The sequence below is a fragment of the Sphaerodactylus townsendi genome, linkage group LG11 (assembly GCF_021028975.2).
Source record: "Sphaerodactylus townsendi isolate TG3544 linkage group LG11, MPM_Stown_v2.3, whole genome shotgun sequence".
In the NCBI taxonomy this organism is placed as follows: Eukaryota; Metazoa; Chordata; class Lepidosauria; order Squamata; family Sphaerodactylidae; genus Sphaerodactylus; species Sphaerodactylus townsendi.
Genome location: NC_059435.1, coordinates 17,183,801 through 17,206,951, shown reverse-complemented (window position 1 = coordinate 17,206,951; position 23,151 = coordinate 17,183,801). Strand labels below are relative to the sequence as shown.

At 48.2% G+C, this 23,151-nt stretch overlaps 2 protein-coding genes across 2 annotated transcripts in view; both read right to left on the bottom strand.

Moving 5' to 3' along the window:
- LANCL2 (LanC like 2) overlaps positions 1–12,312 on the bottom strand; it is a 37,250-nt gene extending 24,938 nt beyond the window's left edge. Inside the window, exons 1-2 of the mRNA XM_048510727.1 lie at positions 11,149–12,312; positions 1,561–1,678 (exon numbers count right to left, since the gene is read on the bottom strand). Of these exons, the coding sequence (XP_048366684.1) occupies positions 1,561–1,678; positions 11,149–11,367 (337 nt within the window). The 5' untranslated portion in view covers positions 11,368–12,312. The remainder of the gene's footprint in view (positions 1–1,560; positions 1,679–11,148) is intronic.
- A 5,104-nt stretch (positions 12,313–17,416) lies between these two features.
- On the bottom strand, positions 17,417–22,658 carry SEC61G (SEC61 translocon subunit gamma). The gene is made up of 4 exons (XM_048510314.1): positions 22,553–22,658; positions 20,848–21,013; positions 18,357–18,459; positions 17,417–17,558 (listed from the first exon to the last, which is right to left on the bottom strand). Exons 2-4 carry the CDS (start codon positions 20,939–20,941, stop codon positions 17,549–17,551), a joined length of 207 nt encoding a protein of 68 aa, XP_048366271.1. The 5' UTR covers positions 20,942–21,013; positions 22,553–22,658; the 3' UTR covers positions 17,417–17,548.
- Between the last annotated feature and the right edge of the window lie 493 nt (positions 22,659–23,151).

Genomic DNA, 23,151 nt, shown 5'->3' with positions numbered 1-23,151 from the left:
ACATTTCAGAGTATCTTTAGGAGACCCTCCTGATGATATCACCCAGGTTTGGTGAAGTTTGGTCCAGGGGGTCCAAAGTTATGGACCCTCAAAAGGGTAGCCCCCATCACCAAACCTGGCTGGTATCAGCAAGAGATTATCCTGATGATACCACCCAAAATTAGTGAAGTTTGGTTCAAGGGGTCCAAAGTTATGGACCCTCAAAATGTAGCCCCATCTACTATTAGCTCCCTTTGGAAACAATGGGGGATGGGGGCCCCCATAACTTTGGGCCCCCTGAACCAAACTTTACCGAACTTGGCTGGTATCATCAGGAGCGTCACCTGATGATATCCTGAAATTTTGGTGCCGCTGGCCTAAAAACTGCGCCCCCTGGCAGCCGACAAAGTATAAACCCTAAAATATTTGTTAATTTAAACTATTTTTAAATTCTGCTTTTCTCCTGCGAGGCATGACTCGAACTGCTCATAAAATAAAAACAATGTGAAATTACAGCACAAAAATACGACAAAATGGGGACCCTTGATTACTGCATTTGCATCTTCCAGCCAGACTATTTTAAATCAGGAATCCTGTACTAAACTGTCAAAGCACTTAGCCGGCTTCCTTTGGAGGAGAGGCTCCTCAGCGTCCTCTTAAGCTGAGTCACTGCCTTCCATGCTTAGTCGCTTCAATGGACTTAGAAGATTGTAACTGTGCACAGGACCGTTTCAGACACATCCAATGAAGGAAACATTGACCTTCAAACAGAGGCAGTGGGGGGGGGAGATGGCACCTGGGGCAAAACCTGCTCCGGATGCTCTCCCGGGTGCCCCACTTACCTGGCTGGGCCATTGCTGGGTGCCCCTCAGCCCTGCCCCAGCCGGCTGCTCCTTTGGCCGGAAGAGGCTCCACCAGCCGAAAGAGCAGACTGGTGGGGCGGGGCCAAGGGGAGGGGTGTGGAGGCGGTTCTCTGACCCCCACATGTCCCAGTGAGTGCTCCGCCTCTGCCTTCAAAATATCCAGTTTACTTAGAACCAAGTAACAGCTGCTTTCCATGCTGAAGGCAATGGGGTGAGGCTGAGCAGCCAAGCAGATAGGTTTCCTCTGATAAACATGGGATATACGCAAGCAGCCCATGAGATATTCACAAACAACCACTGGGGAATCTAGTTTTTTTTCAGCTTGCAAAAAACCTGGCTGCATAGCTGCCTGTTGCCAAGGTGATAAAGAAAGAACACTGCTCTCTGCCTAATTAGAAGAACACAAGTGAGCAGAGTTCAGCCACCACTATACACGTCCCCATGGCCTACTTCTAACAGCAAATGGGTCAGCACCTACATACCATCCCTGCAATTATTTTTTTGTTCTCAGCACAGAACACTGCGAGTACAGCTTCATGGAAAAGTAACATCAAACGGAACAGATGAGAAAGAAAAGCAAGCGAAACTACTAACAAGTCTGAGCCTTGAAAACGCTAGGAACGCAAGCTTCCTCCCTTGGTCGGGTGTATCCAGGAGGATCTTAAAATCCCACCTCTGTTGCAATTCTGGTCATTTTCCAGCAACCAAGGTGCCTTACCTGTCCAACCGGTGTACGTAGAGCAGTCGTGCGGGTCTGCCGTCTTCAATCCTTCTTCCATTTGCTGCAACAAATCCTTGATTTTCATGGTGATCTTTTTATCAAAATAGGGGCTGATCTGTAGAAATAAAAATAGTAATGATATCTGGAGCACGTTTTTTTTTAAAAAGCAAATTGGGAAGGGGGGGCAAACCAAATCGGGCAAATTATAGCTGATAATTTTCTAGGCTAGGGAGGGACTTCCTGTCCCTTTAGAGTCTAGGGAGCAGCAGTGGCATAGGAGGTTAAGAGCTCATGTATCTAATCTGGAGGAACCGGGTTTGATTCCCAGCTCTGCCACCTGAGCTGTGGAGGCTTATCTGGGGAATTCAGATTAGCCTGTACACTCCCACACATGCCAGCTGGGTGACCTTGGGCTAGTCACAGCTTCTCGGAGCTCTCTCAGCCCCACCCACCTCACAGGGTGTTTATTGTGAGGGGGGAAGGGCAAGGAGATTGTCAGCCCCTTTGAGTCTACTGCAGGAGAGAAAGGGGGGATATAAATCCAAAACTCTTCTTCTTCTATGGGGAAGAAAGAGGTGTGTGTGTCTCTTTTTAGGACTCTATCAGTCCCATTAGCTGCCTTCTCCCTTAAAAATTCAGACTCCCATATGACTCGTTCAGCAATATATCTGGTTAGCCAGTCAGAAAGAAAACAGATTTCTCAATAGTGTCTTAAAGGCAAAGAAATTGCCCCGCTTTCCACAGTTTCTGAAACCTGTGGACAGTTCTCATGTTTATTTCTCCCACGCGCAGTCCTTCCACCTGACAGGGCAAACAACAACCCTTGTGAAGCTGTTTCAGCCCAGGAAAGCAGTGCTGGGTAATGGGGAGCCAGGAGCTTCTCATCACAAGCACACCGTGCGGCCCCAAACCGAACTGGGCCTCTACAAAGCTTCTCGGCAGAGTTGCCACCAAGAACCCACCCTCGTAGGCAGGCTATGCTGAGTGGACCAAGGCCATCCAGCAAACTTCCATGGCAGAGCCAGGATTTTAGGCTTGGTCCCCCAGATCTAATCTGACCCTAACCACTGCACCAAGCAGTCTCTCCAGAACATTGTGTGACTGGTTTATGTGTGATCTCTCCGAAGATGATCAGAAATATCTCTGGCCATGTGTGCCATCAGGTTGCAACCATCTTACGGCGATTCCAGTGAGGGGCTTTCAAGGCAAGGGAGAAGCAGAGGTGGTTTGCTGTTGCCTCCGTCTGCAGAGACTTCTTCGGTAGTCTCACATCCACCTATTGACCCTGCTTAGCTTCTGAAGTCTAACAAGATTGGGCTATGCCCTCTTCTAAGAATATCTCTACTGCAGTGGTGGCGAACCTATGGCACGAGTGCCAGAGGTGGCACTCAGAGCCCTCTCTGTGGGCACACGCAAACAGAGTGCCCCCCCCCCTACGCTGGCCTGGGCCGCTGGGCTCAATCATTAGCATTAAACCTAAGACCTAGTTTTGGGGAAGCAGTGTAGGCAACCCTGTTAAGAACTGCTAAACCTCACTGATTTTCATTTGAAGAACTAAAGCGCGATTCTTTACCTGGGAGTAAGCTTGGTTGCTGGCAATGGGGTTTGCTTCTGAGTAAACCCTCCTAGGGTCATGATTCACCCGTTGGAAGAGTTGCACGGTTGCTTCAAAAGCTGAAACCACCAACTACCACCAAGCTTACTCCTGAGTAACGCACGCCTTGGAGCCAACCGTTTTTTCTAAACTAAAACCTCAGTATTCAGTTAAATTGCCATGTTGGCACTTTGCGATAAATAAGCGGGTTTGGGGTTGCTATTTGGGCACTTGGTCTCGAAAAGGTTAGCCATCACTGCTCTACTGCAACCAAAATTCTTGAGCAATTTCCCATTGGCCAAACATCTCTCAACTGTACATCCGATTAAACTATTCTTGCCAACAGGTGAGCGCTGCTTTGAAGAATCACCAAGCTCCAAATGATACCGAGGTAATCAGTAAGATTAAGACAAAACCGTAAGGACACAAATCATGCAGTGAAGTCCATGAACATGTCAGGGCGCATGCAAACTTCGGCGTTACTGGCTCAACTTGGTCAAGCCAGATCCATTCCCAAGTGCTTTTTGTACGTGCTTCAAACCAGCAACTCAAACTCCAGAGCCGCCCTCAGACTTTGATAGTTTGCTTGTTTGTTTCAAACAAGCAAACCGTCAAAGTCTGAGGGCGGCTCTTGAGTCCGCTCTGCATTCATCTGTCACAACAGCGCTACTAAATTTAACTGCTGTCAAAACATTATGAATCTGTACTGATGCACCGGTGATGGGATTCAGTCAAGGTAATGACTGGGAGTGAAACGCCATGCATATAGATTTAGGATTGTCTAACAATTTTAAGATTTGATGGGCACCTGCCCCCTCCCCCACAAGTGATACCCATACCAGACTTCCCCACGTCTGCTCACCAAGGATCAGGACCCCTAGCTACAGTGGTGGGATTCAAATAGTTTAACAACTTGTTCAGGTTGAGCCAGGGGGTGGCAGCAGCAAACCCGCCGGCTGCTGTGCCCCCCCCAGCTCAAAGCCTGGGCTGCTTGGGAGTAGCACAGTGGTGGGATTACATCCGGTTCGCCATACTAGACAAAAAAATAGCTACCAGTTCTACCAAACCGGTGCAAACCGACTGAATCCCACTACTGCCTAGCTTTCTAAGATTATCATGCCATCTTTCATAAGGAATTCATGGCTGCCCTGTCTTATGCCATACTGAACTCAGGACAAAAAGCTCAGGGAAAACCTAGTACCTCACCATTCCTTTTCCTGGGCCGACTGAAACAGTCCAGAAACTCAAGATATTCTTGAAAGCCGGTGTGGTGAAGTGGTTAAGAGTAGATGAACACTAATCTGGAGAACCAGGTCTGAATCCCCACTCCCTCGCCTGAGTGGCGGAGTCTTACCTGGTGAACTGGATTTGTTTCCCCACTCCTACATATGAAGTCTGCTGGGTGATCTTGGGTTAGTCACAGCTCTCTCAGAGCTCTCCCAACCCCATCTACCTCAACAGGTGTCTGTTGTGGGGAGATGAAGGGAAAGAAGTTTGAGTCTCCTCACAGGAGAGAAAGGTGGGGTATAAATCCAAACTATTCTCTTCTTCCTCTCTTCCTCAAGTCCTTGGCAGGTTCCTGAAGCCTCAAAAGGAAAGGGAAGGCAAGTCACTGTCTTTAGCCTAACTGATAGCATAGGAGTCGTCTGCCCGGTTACCAGGGGTCGTCTGATTTTTTCACTCATCACAGGCCACCTGGTAGTTTTCAAGCCTGTTCCGTCCCATGTCTCAGGCACCTGCAGGCACCCACAAATTCTGTGGTTGGGTTGAATAGCAAATTGCTATAATCTACTAGACCAGGGGTAGGGAACCTGAGGCTCGAGAGCCGCATCGCCGTGCCCTTCAGTGCCTCCTTGCACTGTGGCTCCACGAGGCTGAGCCGCCCGGCCCCATCCTTGCCCACCTCTGGCAGGCAGAGGGCGGAAGACCAGCGCGATTAACTGCCCACGGTCGGCTAGGTCAGCGCCGTGGGCTTTCCCTCTCGCCGCCTCACGCCGAGAGGGGCGTGGTGCTTTCCCCCCGGGCGGGGCGCCAGCAAGGTCCGGAGCCACCTGGAGCGTTCATCCTTGCTCTGGCATACCTGCAGGCAGCAGGTGGGTGGGCAGCATCCACAATGTGCTACTCGGGAGATGAGCAGAGTAAAAGATTTAAAACCAGGCTGTATATATAGTTTTATGCTTTTATTTTTAAATGTCAAAAAAATTATTTTATGCAGCTCCAAGTGTTTTCGTTTTCCCATGGAAAATGGGTCCAAATGGCTCTTTGAGTGTTAAAGGTTCCCTACCCCTGTACTAGACAATGGTAAAATCTGGCTGTTGCTGGTTTTCCGGGATACACAGCTGGGCAACCTGATCGCTTTGGCTCCTAATGTTTTGCCTGCTATGAAGCTGGAAATGCGATTGCAAGGCAGCTGCAAATGAACTCCATCAGAACAAATGCAAGTGTACCTCACCCCCCTCCCACCTGTGAGGTGGGCAAAACACATCCCCACACAATCACTCCACACTGTGCAATGGAGAAAAACACATGTTACCATAGCACGCCACTGAAGATGCCAGCCGTTCCCGGGGGTTAAACATTAGGAGCGAAAACTACCAGATCACATAGCCCAGAAAACCCGCAACAACCTGCCTTCGACAATACAGCTGTAACATCCTCTTTTAACAGAGCCGAGCAGCAGACAGGAACCACAAGAGTATCTTGCGCCACTTCTGCCAATTCCAGAATTATCCCAGACCCAGAAGAACACGGCCTCTTCCTCTCAACACGCAGAAGACAAAAGTTAGTCCCTCTGTCTCAGCCTAACCTACAGCATTGTTGTCAGGATAAAATGGGACAAGGGAGAATTATACACAGAGAGAGAGAGAGAGAGCTCTTTGGATGTGACAGGAATAAAAACAGCCAACTGTTCATGGCAGCAAAAGAACTTTCAACTCAGCAAAACATTCATAGGTATCAGATGGAATTCCTTCCATGAAAGCAGTCAATGTCAATACAGCCTCAGTTCAAATGCAGCCAACAAAGAAAACCAGGAACATAACATGATTTCTGTGAACCAGAAGGGAATGCAATTTGCTCCAGGGAACTTCTGTTGCAGCAAAATTGAACAGACAAGCAATTCCTCTGGCAGTATTGTACACATGAACACCCCCCCTGACCCACCAGAGGCCAGGGGAACTGGTTAGCAGCCTACTAGGCTCCCAGGGCAAAGAATGGAGGAAAGGAACAGACTGGTCCCCACAGGATTTGCCAGCAGCATCTCCTGAATTTTATGCAGGACTGCTTCGGGAAGCTGAAGACATCAAGCGAAAAGGAAAACAGAAGCAATGGCTGTTGTGGGTTTTTCGGAGCGGCATGGTCGTTTTAGCTCCTAACGTGGTCTGGCCATTTTAGCTCCCAACGTTTCGCCCTTATCAAGACATGCCTCTGAAGATGCTAGCCAGCGATGCGGGAGAAATGTTAGCAGACCACGGCCACACAGCCTGGAAACCCCACAACAGCCAGTTGATTCTGGCCACAAAAGCCTTTAAGAAAAGAAGTAAAATGTATTGTCAAAGGCTTTCACGGCCGGAATCGCTTGGGTGCTGTGTGGTTTCTGGGCTGTATGGCCGTGTTCTAGCAGCATTCTCTCCCGACGTTTCGCCTGCATCTGCGGCTGGCATCTTCATCCTCTGAAGATGCCAGCCACAGATGCTGAATGAAACCGCCAGGAGAGTAATGTTGCTAGAACACGCTATCTGTATACCACATACAGGCTCACAGCACCCAAAAAAAAGAAGAAGAGAAAACTTTGGCTTGAGATCCTAATCTTTGAACTGGGGCTACATATAAAATCTGTCCTTTGGGCCACGGTCTTAGATAGGTGGGCTATCTTGATATTTGTGGCAACACAAGTCACTTTCACAGCAGACACTGCAAAGGGACATTTTTTTCCTGTCATCTGGGCCGTGTGACATCATGCGTTTTCACCCTCCGCCTACCATTTGTGCGGTTCTGGCAGCCAAGCTGTCTCAGGAATGAGGATTGTGACATGGATCCTGGAATACACAGACGTGTAAAGCTCTGTCTCTTTTGAGGAGGAAAAAAATGGGCACCTATCAGATTTGAGGCCCCTAACCCTTAGAGACCCACAAAAAGTTCAGAGTATAAACATTTGAGAATTCAAAGCGCCCTTTATCAGAGCTTTGAATCTCAAATTATCATATCCCAATAATCCTGTGGATACTCGGCTCAAATCCAACAAATCCAGCACGCCAACACGGCGACCCATTGTCATTCAGGAAAACAATGTGAGGAAACCATCTAAGTAAGCTCCTTAGAGAGAAGATGGAATTAATATACTGGAATTTCACTGATTAATTTCAATATTTTTAAAAAATCTGTATTTGTGAAATTCCAATTCCAAAGCCTTTATTGGTATTATAAATTACAGAGTTAGTAAAAAGGGGCATTTATCAACTAACTGAGACATTAAAATATCAAAATACATTAAAACAACATTGAACATTCACAACATTCACGCACACATTACAAAATAGTTTAGCCAAGCACTACTATGTAGGCCAATGATTGCGCCTCTGGACCAAATAGTTCCTCAAAAAACTCGCATGACATTCTCTCGCTACACATCACGAGATCATCACAGGAACTGTTGAGTAGAAAATTCATAGTAGATGGTAGCCCTGACATCATTTGAGCTCTCTATCAATGGACAGATGTATATAGAGCGAATCGACTAGCATTCATTTGATGGACATTCCACAATAAGCCATGTTGGAACAGTCTCTCAAATAAACGCTGGGCATATTGCATTTCTGGCATAACCTGTTCTCATATGGAGTAAGTTATTATACCTGCCAAAGTCATAGCATTAGGCAGAAGTTAAAGCGGAAGGCCAAAGTGTAATGCGCTCTCTGCCTCTGTTTTGGGGTTGTTACCAAATGTACAAATAGTTGGTACAATGGTCTGATCGGGACAATTCCCAAGGCCTGTGGAGCAGCAGCTTTCCCTCCTGCACCATTTCCAGTTTCTCTCTTTCAACTAAAACAGACTTAATTTCATTATGAATTCTGATGGTAGACATAGTTTGGAACTGTGAGTCGGAAACTGGTAAGCCTTAATGAAGTTAAGTTTCTTATCTTTCTATGTCAGCCAACCATTTCGGCACAAAAGTAGATTCTGATAAGAGTTGATGTATAAAAGCTATTTAGGTTTGGGCTCAAAATAAATTTGGGTCCAGTACTTAAATGTTCTTGTCCATGCCATCAATTCCACGCTTATTTTGTCCAGTTTCTCTCAATGTAGGTGTCATAAGGGACACTACTTTAGTGACCCCCGTAAAATTCTTACATAAAAAGCCATGCCTGTACTGACCTCAAAAGGTGGTTTAATTTGGGTAATCCATATTGGGGCTCCGTGCCTTATAATAACTCGAGGGATTATCTTTGCATTGAAGAAGATTTTCAGTGCAGCGAGGACAAATTAACAGTGTCCTTTAGAACTCAAGAAAAAAAAAAATGTCGGAGGAAATAAGCTGCAGGCGTTCACCATAGCTTTGTTCTCTATACTTGTAGGGGGGGGATCCCAAGATAGGTTAGCCCAGCTGAATAGGAGCCCCTAGATATCTAAACTGGCTTTACTTGCTCTAGGACATGGTTGTTCACTTTCCAGCTATATTTCCGCCTAGATTTTGCAAAGATCATAACTTTTGACTTGTCATAATTGAGTGTCAGCTTATTAACATGACAGTAATCTGCACTGCAGTTTAGTATTTGTGAAATGTTGCTTCTTCTTCTTTTTTTGTACAAACCATCTGCAGGCAACTCCAAAACTGGCCCTTCTTCACTTTAAGAAGCTCAAACATGGCACTTCTGTGAGCTGTATTAGGATCTCTCCAAGGTCTCTCCCATTGCTAAACCCTATGCGCTCACGGACAGCCAACCCACCAGACACAACCTAGCCCAGTGGTGGCAAACCTATGGCACGGGTGCCAAAGGTGGCACTCAGAACCCTCTCTGTGGGCACATGCAAACAGAGTGCCCCCCCCCCCCCATCTAAGCAGGCCTGGGCCGCTGGGCTCGATTATTAGCATTAAACCTAAACCAAGTTTTGGGGAAGCAGTGTCGGTAACCCTGCTAAGCGCTGTTAAACCCCACTGATTTTCATGCAAAGAACTAAAGCACGATCCTTCACCTGGGAGTAAGTTCAGTTGCTGGCAATGGGGCTTGCTTCTGAGTAAACCCTCCAAGGGTCGTGATTCACCCGTTCAAAGAGTTGCATGGTTGCTTCAAAGCAAAGCCACCGACTACCACCAAGCTTACTCCTAAGACATGGCTCGGAGCCAACCGTTTTTTCTAAACTAAAACCTCAGTATTCAGGTTAAATTGCCGTGTTGGCACTTTGCGATAAATAAGTGCGTTTTGGGTTGCAATTTGGGCACTCGGTCTCGAAAAGGTTCACCATCACTGACCTAGCCATTATCTCCAAACCCTGCAATTCCAGGCCCTGAGAATAGGTACTGGAAGACGAGTGCCCTCAGCTTCTTGTAAATTCCCACAATTCTCTGATGGAAGCCATGACAGTTAAAGACACATAAAATTGCTATATATTTCTCAATTCACTAGGCCTCGGTTGACTTCATACTATTGTTCTCAGGACCCTTCCGCACATGCAGAATAATGCACTTTCAATCCACTTTGGATTTTACTGTGCAGAATAGCAAAATCCACTTGCAAACAATTGTGAAAGTGGATTGAAAGTCCATTATTCTGCATGTGCGGAAGGGGCCTCAGTTTGCCTCCAATAACGATTGCCCAACATCTGATCAATAGATGCAGTTCTGTATTTCTGTCTCTTGGAATTTCAGAATTGCTGCTATTTGCTTCAACAAAATGAGATGCAAATGGTGTTACCATCTGTGACCTGTGAGTGCACGGGTGCAGAAAGTCACACTAGGATCTTTCCCTCTGGCAAGCTGACTTGCTACGTGGAAGGGTTTTGTTTTCATTCGGAGGAGCATTTCATCATGAGAGCACCACTGGCCATTAGAAAAGATATCCCGATATTGACAAGGATATCCTGATAATGACAGGAAATCCTGTTCTCCCTAAAAGCCCACTGATTTTATTGGAGTGTGTTGGACTAGGATCTGGGAAACCTACGTTTGAATCCCCCACTCTGGGTGACCATCAATCTAACTTACCTCACAAGGCTGTTGTGAGGAAAAATGGAAGAGAGAAGAATCCTGGATGCCGCCTGGGGTGCCCATTGGGGAGAAATGCAGTGTATACATGAATTAAATACATTAGTATTTTTAGAATAAAAGCATTTCTGCACAGTATTCCATTTCAGGTTCAGCCCTGTTTGGGGTCAGAATTACACAGGACTCCACGGAGCACCCTTCAGCACTAACGATCCATTCCAGCATAACCCCCCGAGAGTCAGCGGGATCCATTCTGCCCCATCCATCCTTTGAGGGAGCTTCCCGAGCCTGTTTTAATAATGAACCCCCAAGCTCGAGCCCCCAAACGTTTTGCTCAAGCGCTTGCCCACCCTCCCACCCACCCGCAAGCGCGCGTGAAAGATCCAGAGGAGCAGGGGAAAAGCAAACAGAAGACAGGGAGGGGAGTTCGGAAAGGGCGGCGGGCCGTGCAAGAGGCGGTCTTTTGGGCGCGGCTGGAGCGCTTTATTTCGCCTGTGCGGAACGGGCCAGAAGCAAAGCCGAGCGCGCCCTTTTTTTGCTGGGGGCAAAATAAAACCCGAGTTTGCAGCCGCTGGGAGAGGCAGGAGTGGCCGCCATCCGCCCGGCCTGCCTAGCTGAAGCGGGGCGGGGCCGCCCGCGAACGTTCCGAAAGGCTCCAGCCCATCAAAGCCCCGCGCGGCCGGTCTGGAACGTTGGGGGACCGCATCAAAGCGCCCGGCGGGGGTTCTGGAACGCCGAGGGGAGGCCCGCAACGTTCCAGCGCCCGCCAGCCAGCCCAGCCGCCACTCACCTTCCCGTTGCCATCGAAGGGCAGGGCGTCGTCTCCCTCGGGCGAAGTCGGGCTGTCCCGCTGGGCCTCCGAGCCGCTGGGGGAAGCCGCCTCCGAGGCGCCGCCGGCCGGGACCCCGTGGGCCGGGTAGTCCGAGTAGGGGTTGCCAAAGGCGCGCTCCTCCATCTCCGCCTCGCCGCCCAGTTGCAACTTCAGCCTTTTGGACATGCCCTCGCCCATCGCAGACGGCCCCCTGCCCGCCCACCGCGGCACGGCGAGCCGGAGAGGACACGCTTCCTTCCTGCAGAACCGCAACGCGGAAGGGGGGGGGGGACTGCCGCCGTCCGACAGCTGTTGCACCGCCGGCCCCGAAGGAGGAGGCGGAGGGGTGGGGGGTAGAGCGGAGGCTTCAGTGGAGTTGCCCCCGCTGGAGAGAAGAGATGCACCGGCCGCGCACAAATCCTCAGTCGCTATGAGCTTCCCTGCATGCACATCTGGTGAAAGGGGGGGGGGGCGTCTTCCGCCGCTCCTCCTGCCCGCAATGGTGCAAGAGCCCCCGGCCCGCTGTCCTCGCTGCCGCCTGCCACCCCCCCGTTGGGTAGCTGCCTCCCCTGCCAAGGTTGGACGGGGCAGAATGATTCCCGGGGATCCGGCTGGGAAAGCGGGGTTCGCTCCTCCTCCCAGGCCAACTCGGTCAGATCCAGCCGGACTACGCCCCCCGGTGCCCCCAGCCCCCCCTGGCCGCCCGTGCTGCCCTGAAGCCCCAGCGCGGCGGCCCAACCCAGCGGGCTCCCCGGGCAGGAGGAGGGCGAGTCCCCCGAGCCATGCTAGAAGACGAGCATCAGCACCAGCAGCGGGAAGGAGAAGCCGAAGAGGAGGCCGTAGACCAGCAGCTCCTTGGGCAGGGGCATCCGGACCTTGGGGGCGCCTGGCACCATCGGGCAAGGGCGGGGAGGCGGCGAGACCCGCGCCCCACTGGCTCTCCGGCGGCTTCTGCGATCCGGATTCAAGGAGCGGCTTCCAGGCGCCTCTTCCTCCTCTCCTGTCAACACGGCTGGCTGTCTGGCTGTCACGCACCCAGCCTCTGGCAGTCAGAGTCTAGAGTCGATCCCCGAAACCCAGGACTGGAATTTTAGGGTGGGCTGGGAGGAAGGATGCCAGCGATGCCTGGCACGGTGCCCTCCCTGGGCTGCAGTGACATCAGTGTGGTGCCAGCCAATGCGCACACGCTGTCCCCAAAGCTCAGGCAGGGGTAGGGCACAGCTGGGTTTCCTGGGCAGCGGCCAGCGTGCACAAGCACAGGCTCATGGGGCATCGCACGGGCACCTGCAGGCGGGAAAGGAAGATATTTGGGGCTGTGGTGGGTTTTCCGGTCAGTGTGGTGTGGGTTTTTGCTCATAATGTTTGCCCTGCATCCACGGCTGGCGTCTTCAGAGGCACGTCACAGTGGGGAGATGTGTTTCTCTCCGAGGCATCATGTGGAGAAACACATCTCACGATAACGTGCCTATGAAGATGCCAGCTGTGGATGCAGGCAAAATGTTTAGGAGCAAAAACTACCAGGCCGCGGCGGCCACACTGACTAGAAAGCCCACAACAGCCGGTGGATCCTTGCCGTGAAAACCTGTAACAATAGATGAAGATATGTTTGTCAGCACATCCACTTCGCTTTCTCCTTGGGCCTGGCAGACATACTAACTACACCAATGTGCATCTCTTGTTTAGATACTGTTCTTCTCACCCTGTTCATTTTAACTTATGTGGTGTTTCACAGGAAGAAGAGGAGTTTGGATTTATATCCCCCCTTTCTCTCCTGCAGGAGACTCAAAGGGGCTTACAATCTCCTTGCCCTTCCCCCCCTCACAACAAACACCCTGTGAGGTGGGTGGGGCTGAGAGAGCTCCAAGAAGCTGTGACTAGCCCAAGGTCACCCAGCTGGCGTGTGTGGGAGTGTGGGAGTGTACAGACTAATCTGAATTCCCCAGATAAGCCTCCACAGCTCAGGTGGCAGAGCTGGGAATCAAACCCGGTTCCTCCAGATTAGATACACGAGCTCTTAACCTCCTACAAACCGTCTTGTATTCTGATCGCTCTTTGGTGATAATTACAAAATGGGTCTGGACGGGCTGAAATTCAATCTGTCCGAAGTGCAGTTTCGTTTCCCCGGACCAATTCAGGTTGGGCTCTTGCTAATAGTTCACGGGTCGCTGTATTATCAGATATATTATCAAAATCAAATATAAACTGCATCAAAATTAAGTATTAAGTGGATCTGCATTTCTAATCCTGTAAGCTTCATAATCTTATTAATAAAGATAAATTTACATAAATTTATTTATTTTTATTTATTTATTCTTTGGATTTTTATACCGCCCTATCCCCTAGGGGCTCCTAGGGGGATAACTAGTATACTGAATAGGAACAGCCACTAACAAGACTTACATCTGAAACCAATTCACTTCGCCCTGTATGCTGACCGCTTTCTGACATGCATTATTCTTAGTTTGTGGATTAGGAGGCTTATACAAATATTTCCAACTGAGCTCTTGGACCTGAACAAAGGCTGGGAAAACAAACAGCAGAAAACGTGCAAATAGCGTGCTGGAAGCTGGCTGAGTTGTCGTATCATAGAAATGCAAAGCTGGAAGGAACCTGAAGGTCGACTAAGGTTGCAGACGCTGAGAGTTACAAAATACATGTTCAGAACTACCATGCAGTAAAGTCTTCCACTGTGTTACTTCATAATGTTAGCAGGGCAACACAGTTTGGAACAACCTTCATCCAAACTCCCTGCTCCTAAGAACAGAGCATTTCAGAGGAAGAATATATTTTTGTTTATTAATGTTGTTTATAGTCTGTCTTCCTGCTAGGATTCAGGGCAGGTTAGAGTAGGTCAATGCAATCAACAGGATTGGACAGGCAATGGACAATGTGATAGGACTCTAGAAGTCTGGAATCAATGAGAAAAATAAGCAGAAGTGAAGCAGAACATAACAGTACCCAATTGTGTCTCTAATGCAGTCCTCTTACCAGGAACAGGTGAATGTCCCCTGACCAACAGGGTGTGCTTTGTAGCACTGAGCCTTGGGCTCAAGATACAGATCTTCTCATGGGGCCCAGGTTGATTCAGTTGGAGGAAAACAACTGCACGAAAAGCCACCTCAATCGGTCTTTCTTCCTCTTGTCTTGCCTTTCTGGGGTACGATTTAATATTCAAATTAATAGAGCAGGGACTATGGGATATTACTACAGCTGATCTTTGGTCCCACCCCCACACTGTTTGCTCTCTGGTCTTTTTTCATATAAACTACATGGCTCCTTGCCGTGGAAATTATTTGAAGACTCTGTTTTTCATTGTCGTAGGCTGTTTACAAAAGCACGGTTGAATGTATTCCCATCAGAAAACCTTCATGGTAGGCTTACAGGTGTTCTGTACTCTCTTAGCATGGGCGGAAAACAGTGCCCCTGGAACGGTAAATCGAGGCAGCGTCGTGCTTTTTCCGGGGAAACACGTTTTTTCTGCCTCACTTGATGAGTGAGACATTTGAGAAACAGAGTTTCCCTCCCAGTGCCGTGCAAATGGCTCCGGGTTGGAGGCGCTGCTCTTTGGTGCCTCCAATCCCCCCCTTGTTTACCTTCTCTCCCTGTGGAGCTCCGCAGGGGGAGGAGGTATGGGGAAGGAAAATGGAGGCCCCTCTGTGCGGCGGCACCTCTGCAAATCACGGCCGTTCTGGGCTCCACCAGCATCATTTATGCCAATGGGACGCCGTTACCCGCGCCCGTGTGTCCCCATAATTCTCAGGACACTGAAACCCTGCAGCACATTCTTTCATCTTGCAAGTTTTATACCCTGAGGGCCAACAAAGGAAGTTCAGTACCATCTTGCATTTACTATCTGGTAGAAAACAAAAACTTCAGGATCACACTGGAGGCACAGAATGTTTTTGGCAGAGGTATTCAGAATTTAAAAAATCAGAGGCCCGTAGAAGCTGACTTCGTGTATTAATAGTTTATTCATTTTACTAATTTACAAAACTTATTATTTAATTAACTGATTTTGTACAGAATTTGTGATTTGTACGTGGTTGCCTCGATGGGTCAGTTGACTAATAAACTAACTAAATAGTAATATGACACATTATTAAACAATACAAAGCCAGTTCCATCTTGTTCAGCATCCTATCCAAACAGCAAGTTTCTTGCATAAAGGACCTCTCCCTTTGTCCCATAATCTGACAATCAGGGGTATACTGCTTCTGACCATGGGGGCTCGACTTAATAGTCAGACCTCTCAAGAGTGCTACCCTCCTTGAAAAGCTTCTGAGCCACCAACACTTCAGCTACATTGATGAAAAGGTCAGGGAGAATTGTTTGGACGTGGAACTTGTTATCTGATCTCACTTACATGGGACTGAATCGCTTTGTAGCACCCGTGGAAGCTTTTGGCAGGTTGAGTAATGAGGAGTGTTAGCAAGGATTAAGCCAGTCCTGAAACTACAGTCAGGGAGGAAGGCCTTCAGCTGTATTGTGATAAGACTAGCAGTAAAGCCCAGATTCCTCCCCCCACCCCACCCCCACCCCCACCCCCCTCCCACAGACAGGCTCCCCTCAGGCAGCCAGACATGCAGAGATGTGACTCGGAATCTAGAGAATGAAGATTTTTCTGCAAGAGGGTCCTTCACCAAGGGTCTTCCACAGGGCGCTTGCAGAGCAGCAAGTGCATCCCCTAAAATATCGAGGAAAGGGTGCGAAGAGATTAGGGTCCTTCAACTGTGAAAAAAACTGCTTGTGTTTCATAGGATTTTTCCTCTGCACTGCTGAGCTGATAACTTCACACTTGGCGACTGTGGCATCGACTGTGCGCTGTTATCACACTCCAGGAGAAAGAGGCGGGACTGTGCCTTCTGAATGTGCTCGGCCTGTAACAGTTGCGCTAACAGTGACTGTTCAACTAATTGTAAGTTAGGCGGCCAAGGTTGCTCATGGCCAACCCGGCTCTCACATCTGTCCCCAGTTTACAGAATTAACTCAATGCTAATAATGCTCATTAGTGGTGCTGTTAGGTTGTCAAGCGGCCCTTGCGTCACCTGTAGGACCACTCCTGAACTGAAAGTGTAACCCCTATGGCAATGGTAGCTAACCTATGGCACTCCAGATGTTCATGGACTACAATTCCCATCAGCCCCTGCCAGAATTGGCCAATTGGAGGAAGCAAGGCTACCAGGCTGGGACATTGATTTATTTCTTTATAAGCTCTTAACACCTTGTTTAAGGGGTTTCTGTGTATATAGTTGATGGGAGTTCTTTTGGGGACCTTCATCATCTCGAATCCAGTTCACCAAGCCTCTGAAGTCTTCATAAGCCAACCACCAGCAGGAAGAATTGGACTTGGCATTACAAGACTGTAAATAGAAGGACTTGAAATGCAACTCAACAGGACTGTGAACTGTTAATGTTAATGTTTAATAAGTGTTATTTGTTAAGAAAAGTAAACCATTTTGTTTTAAATTTAGTTGTTGCAATTCCTTTCAAATTCTGACCCACAGAACCCACAGTTAGAGGTTACAAAAGCAATTAACTCTAATTGCCAAAGTTGTTTGAATCGAACCGCCTGTTTTTAAGAGGGCGTTGTGCTGAGCTATTTTCACATGTAATAGAAGAAGAAGAGTTTGGATTTATATCCCCCCTTTCTCTCCTGCAGGAGACTCAAAGGGGCTTACAATCCCCCCTTGCCCTTCCCCCCTCACAACAAACACCCTGTGAGGTAGGTGGGGCTGAGAGAGCTCCAAAAAGCTGTGACTAGCCCAAAGTCACCCAGCTGGCGTGTGTGGGAGTGTACAGGTTAATCTGAATTCCTCAGATAAACCTCCACAACTCAAGCAGCAGAGCTGGGAATCAAACCCGGTTCCTCCAGATCAGAGTGCACCTGCTCTTAGCCACTGCTCTTAGCCAATACGCCACTGCTGCTCCTAAAGGATCTCTATTTTAAAAGGTGGTCATTGTATACTTTTACTTCAGAAATCACCTGGGGGACCAAATGGCTGGGTTTCTTTCATGTTGGGAGATGGATTCCAATCAAAGGAGACTTGAGACCTCTCAAAATCAGAAGCAAGCTCGGATGCTGAGCGGATGAGGATCACATTTTAAAGCATGCTGGTCAACCCATTTGCTCGTGGATGTTCCACAGCATCCCCGGAAGAAACAGGACATTCAAAAAGCAGCCCATCTGACCTTCTCTCAAAGCTTTAGGAATCAAAGTGAATACACGAACACAAAGATGCCACACCAGTTTCAGTTTGAAACTTGATTTGTATTGGCAAGTAGAAAGATACAGTTAATTAGTTGAATCGTTCAGCCAGAAAGGAACAGCATTTTCTTATGTCATTGTGTGGAATATCAAAGTCAAAAACTTCCAGTGCACTCAGCCACCCCTGTAAAAGAAAAAGTATAACATAATCAACTTGTGTGTTTCTGCAACCGTCACTTTTGTTTAAGATTTGCCAATTCCTCACTGTGTGAATGATGCAGGAGCAGAGAACTTCAGGGGTGGCCAGAATCCCGAGAACTGAACATCCGTGAGTCTAAGCCTGCATTCTCAGCCTCTTTTACCCCCACAACTTGCATGACTTATGAAAACTAAGATGTGTAAAATTCACCATGGTCAGGTGGTCCCGTTAGAAAAACTCTCTAACACAGTACCACCGTGAATCTGTGCCAGAGTTAGGCTATCTTTGAGCATGGGAAATTCTATGCTATCTTCCAAACAGAAAGCAGAAACCATTTAAATTGTGCAAATATTTAACTGTAGCACAATTCTCTTATTGCTAAGGACTCTGCACCTGTCTAGAACAAGCCCCTTTATAGGTGCAATGGAAGCATGAAAGAGAACATGTCCCCTCCACGTATACCATGTGACAATCTGTGCTCACACTTTCCTAGCTTGTAAACAGTCCATATTGATGAAATGAGCAAGCAGGTTCTTTGATTAGCATTATTTCCTCACGCGTCATGAAGGTGCAAGAAAAAAGCCTGCATTACTACTAGAAAGTGAATACAACTGTATCCACAAAGGAAGGGGTCATCTGTGGTAAAGAATCCAGACAGTTAACAGATACTGTGCCAAGACAACACTCTTCAGGTAACAAGAAAAATGGTTTTTGTAAAGTCCATACATCTCAAACCTTAGGAAGGTTATCAGCATTTTGTTATACAATGGACACCAGACTTACACAATGATGTTGTTGATTGGGATGTGAATCAGTTTTACAAAGAAACCAATAAATCCCATTATTGCGAAACCTATTGCTGTTGCCATGGCAATCTTCTGAAATTCTGTAAATCAAAAAAAGATGTAAAAATGTAACTGAATTGGAACACTAAAACAGACAATAATTTGAAAGCAACACACTCCAAGGGAAACTGAAGAGCTATAATCAAACGTGTTTTTAATCTGTAGCCAGGAATCCTGGACCATAAGAACATAAGAACTAGCCTGCTGGATCAGACCAGAGTCCATCTAGTCCAGCACTCTGCTACTCGCAGTGGCCCACCAGGTGCCTTTGGGAGCTCACGTGCAGGAGGTGAAAGCAATGGCCTTCTGCTACTGCTGCTCCTGAGCACCTGGTCTGCTAAGGCATTTGCAATCTCAGATCAAGGAGGATCAAGATTGGTAGCCATCGATCGACTTCTCCTCCATAAATCTGTCCAAGCCCCCTTTAAAGCTATCCAGGATAGTGGCCATCACCACCTCCTGTGGCAGCATATTCCAAACACCAAGCACACATTGCGTGAAGAAGTGTTTCCTTTTATTAGTCCTAATTCTTCCCCCCAGCATTTTCAATGAATGCCCCCTGGTTCTAGTATTGTGAGAAAGAGACAAAAATTTCTCTCTGTCAACATTTTGATTGAATATCAGAGTTTTCCAGATTTACATCAGGGTTTACTAGGAAATAAGAATGTTGCCTCCAGGTCTTCTTAAGAAAGTGCTGGATTGACTAAGGGGTGGGGTCGGGGGAGTTGTGTGTTTGTACAACTTGGGAGCTTGCCCATCATGGAACCAAACACGATGTTGCCAGAATTATCAAAATGGAACGGCTCTCCTTCCACGGGGGAGGTTAAAGCAAATACAGCCAAAATAATCCCCCCCTTTTTTTTGCATAGGGCCCTTCTAGCAATCTGCTTCTTTCTCAGAAGGAGTGCATGCGATGTGTAGCTTGCAATGCTGTATTTGAAATTGACCCTTAAATCTGCATGGTTTTTTAGAGTCACGTCTTGATCATGCACTTGAGGCACAGAACCATCAGTGTCCATAATGTGAAGCATTAAAGATTCCTCGGTGCTGAAATGTCTGCCGGCGCCTGGATGAGTTTTCACACAGGATGGTAAGAGGCAGCAGGAATAGAACAGGAGATTTATTTAGAATGAATGTATTCCCTTAGAAAAGGGCCCTTTCCCCACTTACCGTTAGCTGCTAGCTACTCTCCCCAAATAGCGCATGGTTCAGCGGCGCTCCCCACGAGTCCGGGCGGCAACAACGCAGCCGCCCCGACTCTGTGCTCTCACGTCCCTTCAGCGCGCGTCATTTCTGGCGCTGAAGAAACGGCACCTTCTGACTGCCCCGCAAACACGACCCCGCGGCGGAAATCGGTCGCGCTGAGAGTAGCGCGCCGCAAACCGTAAGTGGGGAAAGGCCCAAGTAGTGTGCAGAAGTGAAGCAAAAAGGACAAGGCCAAAGGGAGGACTCTGAAGGGAGGATTATTATGCCCTCTAACTGTGCCTCCCTCTTACCATTTGATGCAGAAGCACATCCTTTTATACCCCTCCCTTCACAATTTTTACTGGCCCTGATAATTTCTGTATCAAGCAGTCTGGAGACTAAGCCTGACTAGGAAAGGTTAAGGGACTTGGGGAATGCTCAGTTTAGAAAAGAGGAGGTTGGGGTGGGGGAACATAATTTTTCTCTTTAAGTATCTGAAGGGCTGTCACTTAACAGGAGGGCAGGGAACTGTTCCTGTTGGCTGCAGAGGGTATTGTGGGAATTTCTGTACGAAATAATGGGTACAAAAGATGCCAGCTGGACATTAGGAAAAAAATTTTTACAGTTAGAATAGTTCACCAGTGGAATCTGCTACTTAGGGAGGTGAACCCCTGCAGCAGTCTTCAACCAATTGGCCATGCTGACAGGGGCTGATGGGAATTGTAGTCCATAACATCTGGAGTGCCAAAGGTTCGCCACCACGGCTTTAGGGCTAGGCCAGGGGTCTGCAACCTGCGGCTCTCCAGACGTTCATGAACTACAATTCCCATCAGCCCCTGACGGGAATTGTAGTTCATGAATATCTGGAGAGCTGCAGGTTGCAGACCCCTGGGCTAGGCTGATTCTGAATCATGCAGGGGATTGGCCCATTCTAGTAACTTCTCTCGCAGATTCCGTCCCCCTAAAGGGACCCGTTCATGTACAAGACATCCTAAACTGAAAATCAAAGAAATATGAACTCAGCATACTGGTTCAGTATTCTATTTTTTAAAAAAGAAATCAACTTTGTAGCATTGCTCTCTTGTGGGAAAAAACCCCCATTGCTGCTTTTACACAAAATATTAAAACATAAAATACGGAAACAAAGAAAATCTGATACAACCACATGATCTTTCTGTACAGAGATGACTTACGCTTAGTTGAGCCCACGTCTGCCTGATACAAGACAAATCTTTTCCGCTCACCTTTCCTGTCCGGCTTTGTGCATCTTTTCACAAGCCTGATGGAATCTTTCACAAACTGCCGGCTGGGCTCCACAAACTGCATGACTTGATCCATGATTAACTCCGAGGACTCAATAGAGGTGCCGCTTTGCAGTGTTCAGTTGGCACAAAACTTCTCCAAAAGTGCCTTCAATAGAAATTAGGAAGATTTTGCATTGAGCCGAAGTTGACAATTCATCACTTTGTTTCTGAGATAGTTGGTGGAATAAAAAGCAGATCCCGATATTAAAAACATCTGGATTGTCATTTAAGAGATGGGTCCTTTTTCTCCTTTGCAAAGTTCCCGTTCCCCAATTGCAGCATCTTCTGTTTATTTCAAAAAGCTTCCAGCTTCTTCCTCTAATGGGGGAACAGGTCAATGACCATAAGGCTACGGTGCTTTTTGGCAGGACATTTTGTGATCTGTGTCAAGTAGCAGTAACACCACCCTTGCTGATGTCCTAAAGAACCTGGTGATCTCCTAAATACCAATTTTGTCTGGGAGGTGTGCACTGATGCCCCCCCCCGCCCCCGGCCAGTCAGGAATCTCCCACAATCCTTCAGGAAAGGCACAATATTGTCATATTTGGGGAGAGAGAAGGATGCTCTTGTAGCCCATTTCTTAAAGGATATAAAAATGATGGCTGTGATGCCCCAGTACAGGAGGTCTCAGATGGGGTGGGGGACTCCAGAGAGGCTCGCAGCTCTCTCTCCATCCTGGACTCTGAGGATGGGAAAAGGAACAGAATAAGCTGAGAGAAGGAGGGTTGGAAGCAGTGTGTGTGTGTGTGTGTGTGTGTGGTGGTGGTGGTGTTTGACCTGCTCATGGGGGCCATGCAGAACAGTGCTCTGTTTAACTGGCTGTTGTGGGCTGTGTGACAGTGGTCTGGTAGATCTTGTTCCTAACATTTTGCCTGCCTCTGTGGCTGGCATCTTCAGAGGTGTATCACAGAGATAAGTCTGTTAAACACTGTGTCCAGTGAGAAGAGAATGTTTAGTGGGGTATATACTGTCTATGTCCCAGGTGGGGAACCAATCATGAATAGACAATTACTGGAACATAGACAACATATACCCCACTAAACAGTCTCTTCTCATCTCTCTGAAGATGCCAGCCACAGACCACGGCCACATAGCTCGGAAAACCCACCACAACCAGTTGAATCCGGCTGTGAATGCCTTCGACAATACTGTGTTGTTTAGTTCAGTTACATATTTAGTTTATACACACCCACTTTTCATCTCAATGAGTGCCAACAGGGGCTTACACTATTTTCCTCTCCTCCATTTTATTCACAACAACCCTGTGAGGTAGGTCGGACTGGGCCCAAGGTTACCCAGCGGTCTTCCAAGGAAGAGTTGGAATTCGAACCCGGTGCTCCCAGATCCCAGTCCCACCACGAGCCCAGACTGGCCCTCATTTACAGGAAACCCCAACACGAAGTTTCAAGGGCTCAGCCTCCACTTCTGTCTCTCAACACTTTTTGCTTCCAGAACAGAAAGGATCCGGCCAGATTTGGCAGGATGGGGGCGGGGAGATTCCCATACCTTGTCCCTTCAGGGTTCGATCAGGTCACAGTTTTTAACAGAGAAAGGAAAAAAACACTCTTCACATGCTCAGAAACACAGCTACACACTCTCCAGGACCCGCAAACGCTCCATTAGTCTTTCAACGCCCGTCACTTACCGAGTTCCTCGAACTCAAACGACACGTTAACACCACAGCCCAAAAATCAGAGAAAGGAAGTGACGCCTTTCCAAAGCGTCGGTCCTGCGGGTCACGGGCTGAATCCTGACGACGCTCCGAGGGAGACTTCCGGTTCCCCGTCGAAGCGCCATTTGCGGGGCAGAAGAGGAGCCAGTCTAAGAGGAGGAGGAAGAAGGGGTGACCCCCCCCTGAACGGCCCCGGCTGAGCCCCCCCTCCGGTTTCTGAGAGGGAAGAAGCGGGGAAGAAGTGCCCGGGGGGGGGGCCCTCCTAGTTCGGGGGAGGGAATCCCCGCCCTGTGCAGCCGCCGTCGTTTGCCAACCCCAGTTTCATTCCGCAGAGGGGGGCACCTCTTTGCTCCCTCAGGGTATCACGACAACAATTCAGCTCGTTGCCTTCGTTCTAGCCCAGGCGCGGGTTTTACTGAAACCGGAAATGTCCTCTTCTAAATAAAACTAAATGTTTTATTCAGGCGTGCACGTGTGGGTTATTAGAGAATACCGCCAGAAAAGTCCCAGGTCTCAATTTATTGGGGGGGGAGGGGGTATCGTTTTCCCTTGGGGGGCGGGGCTCCCTCAGG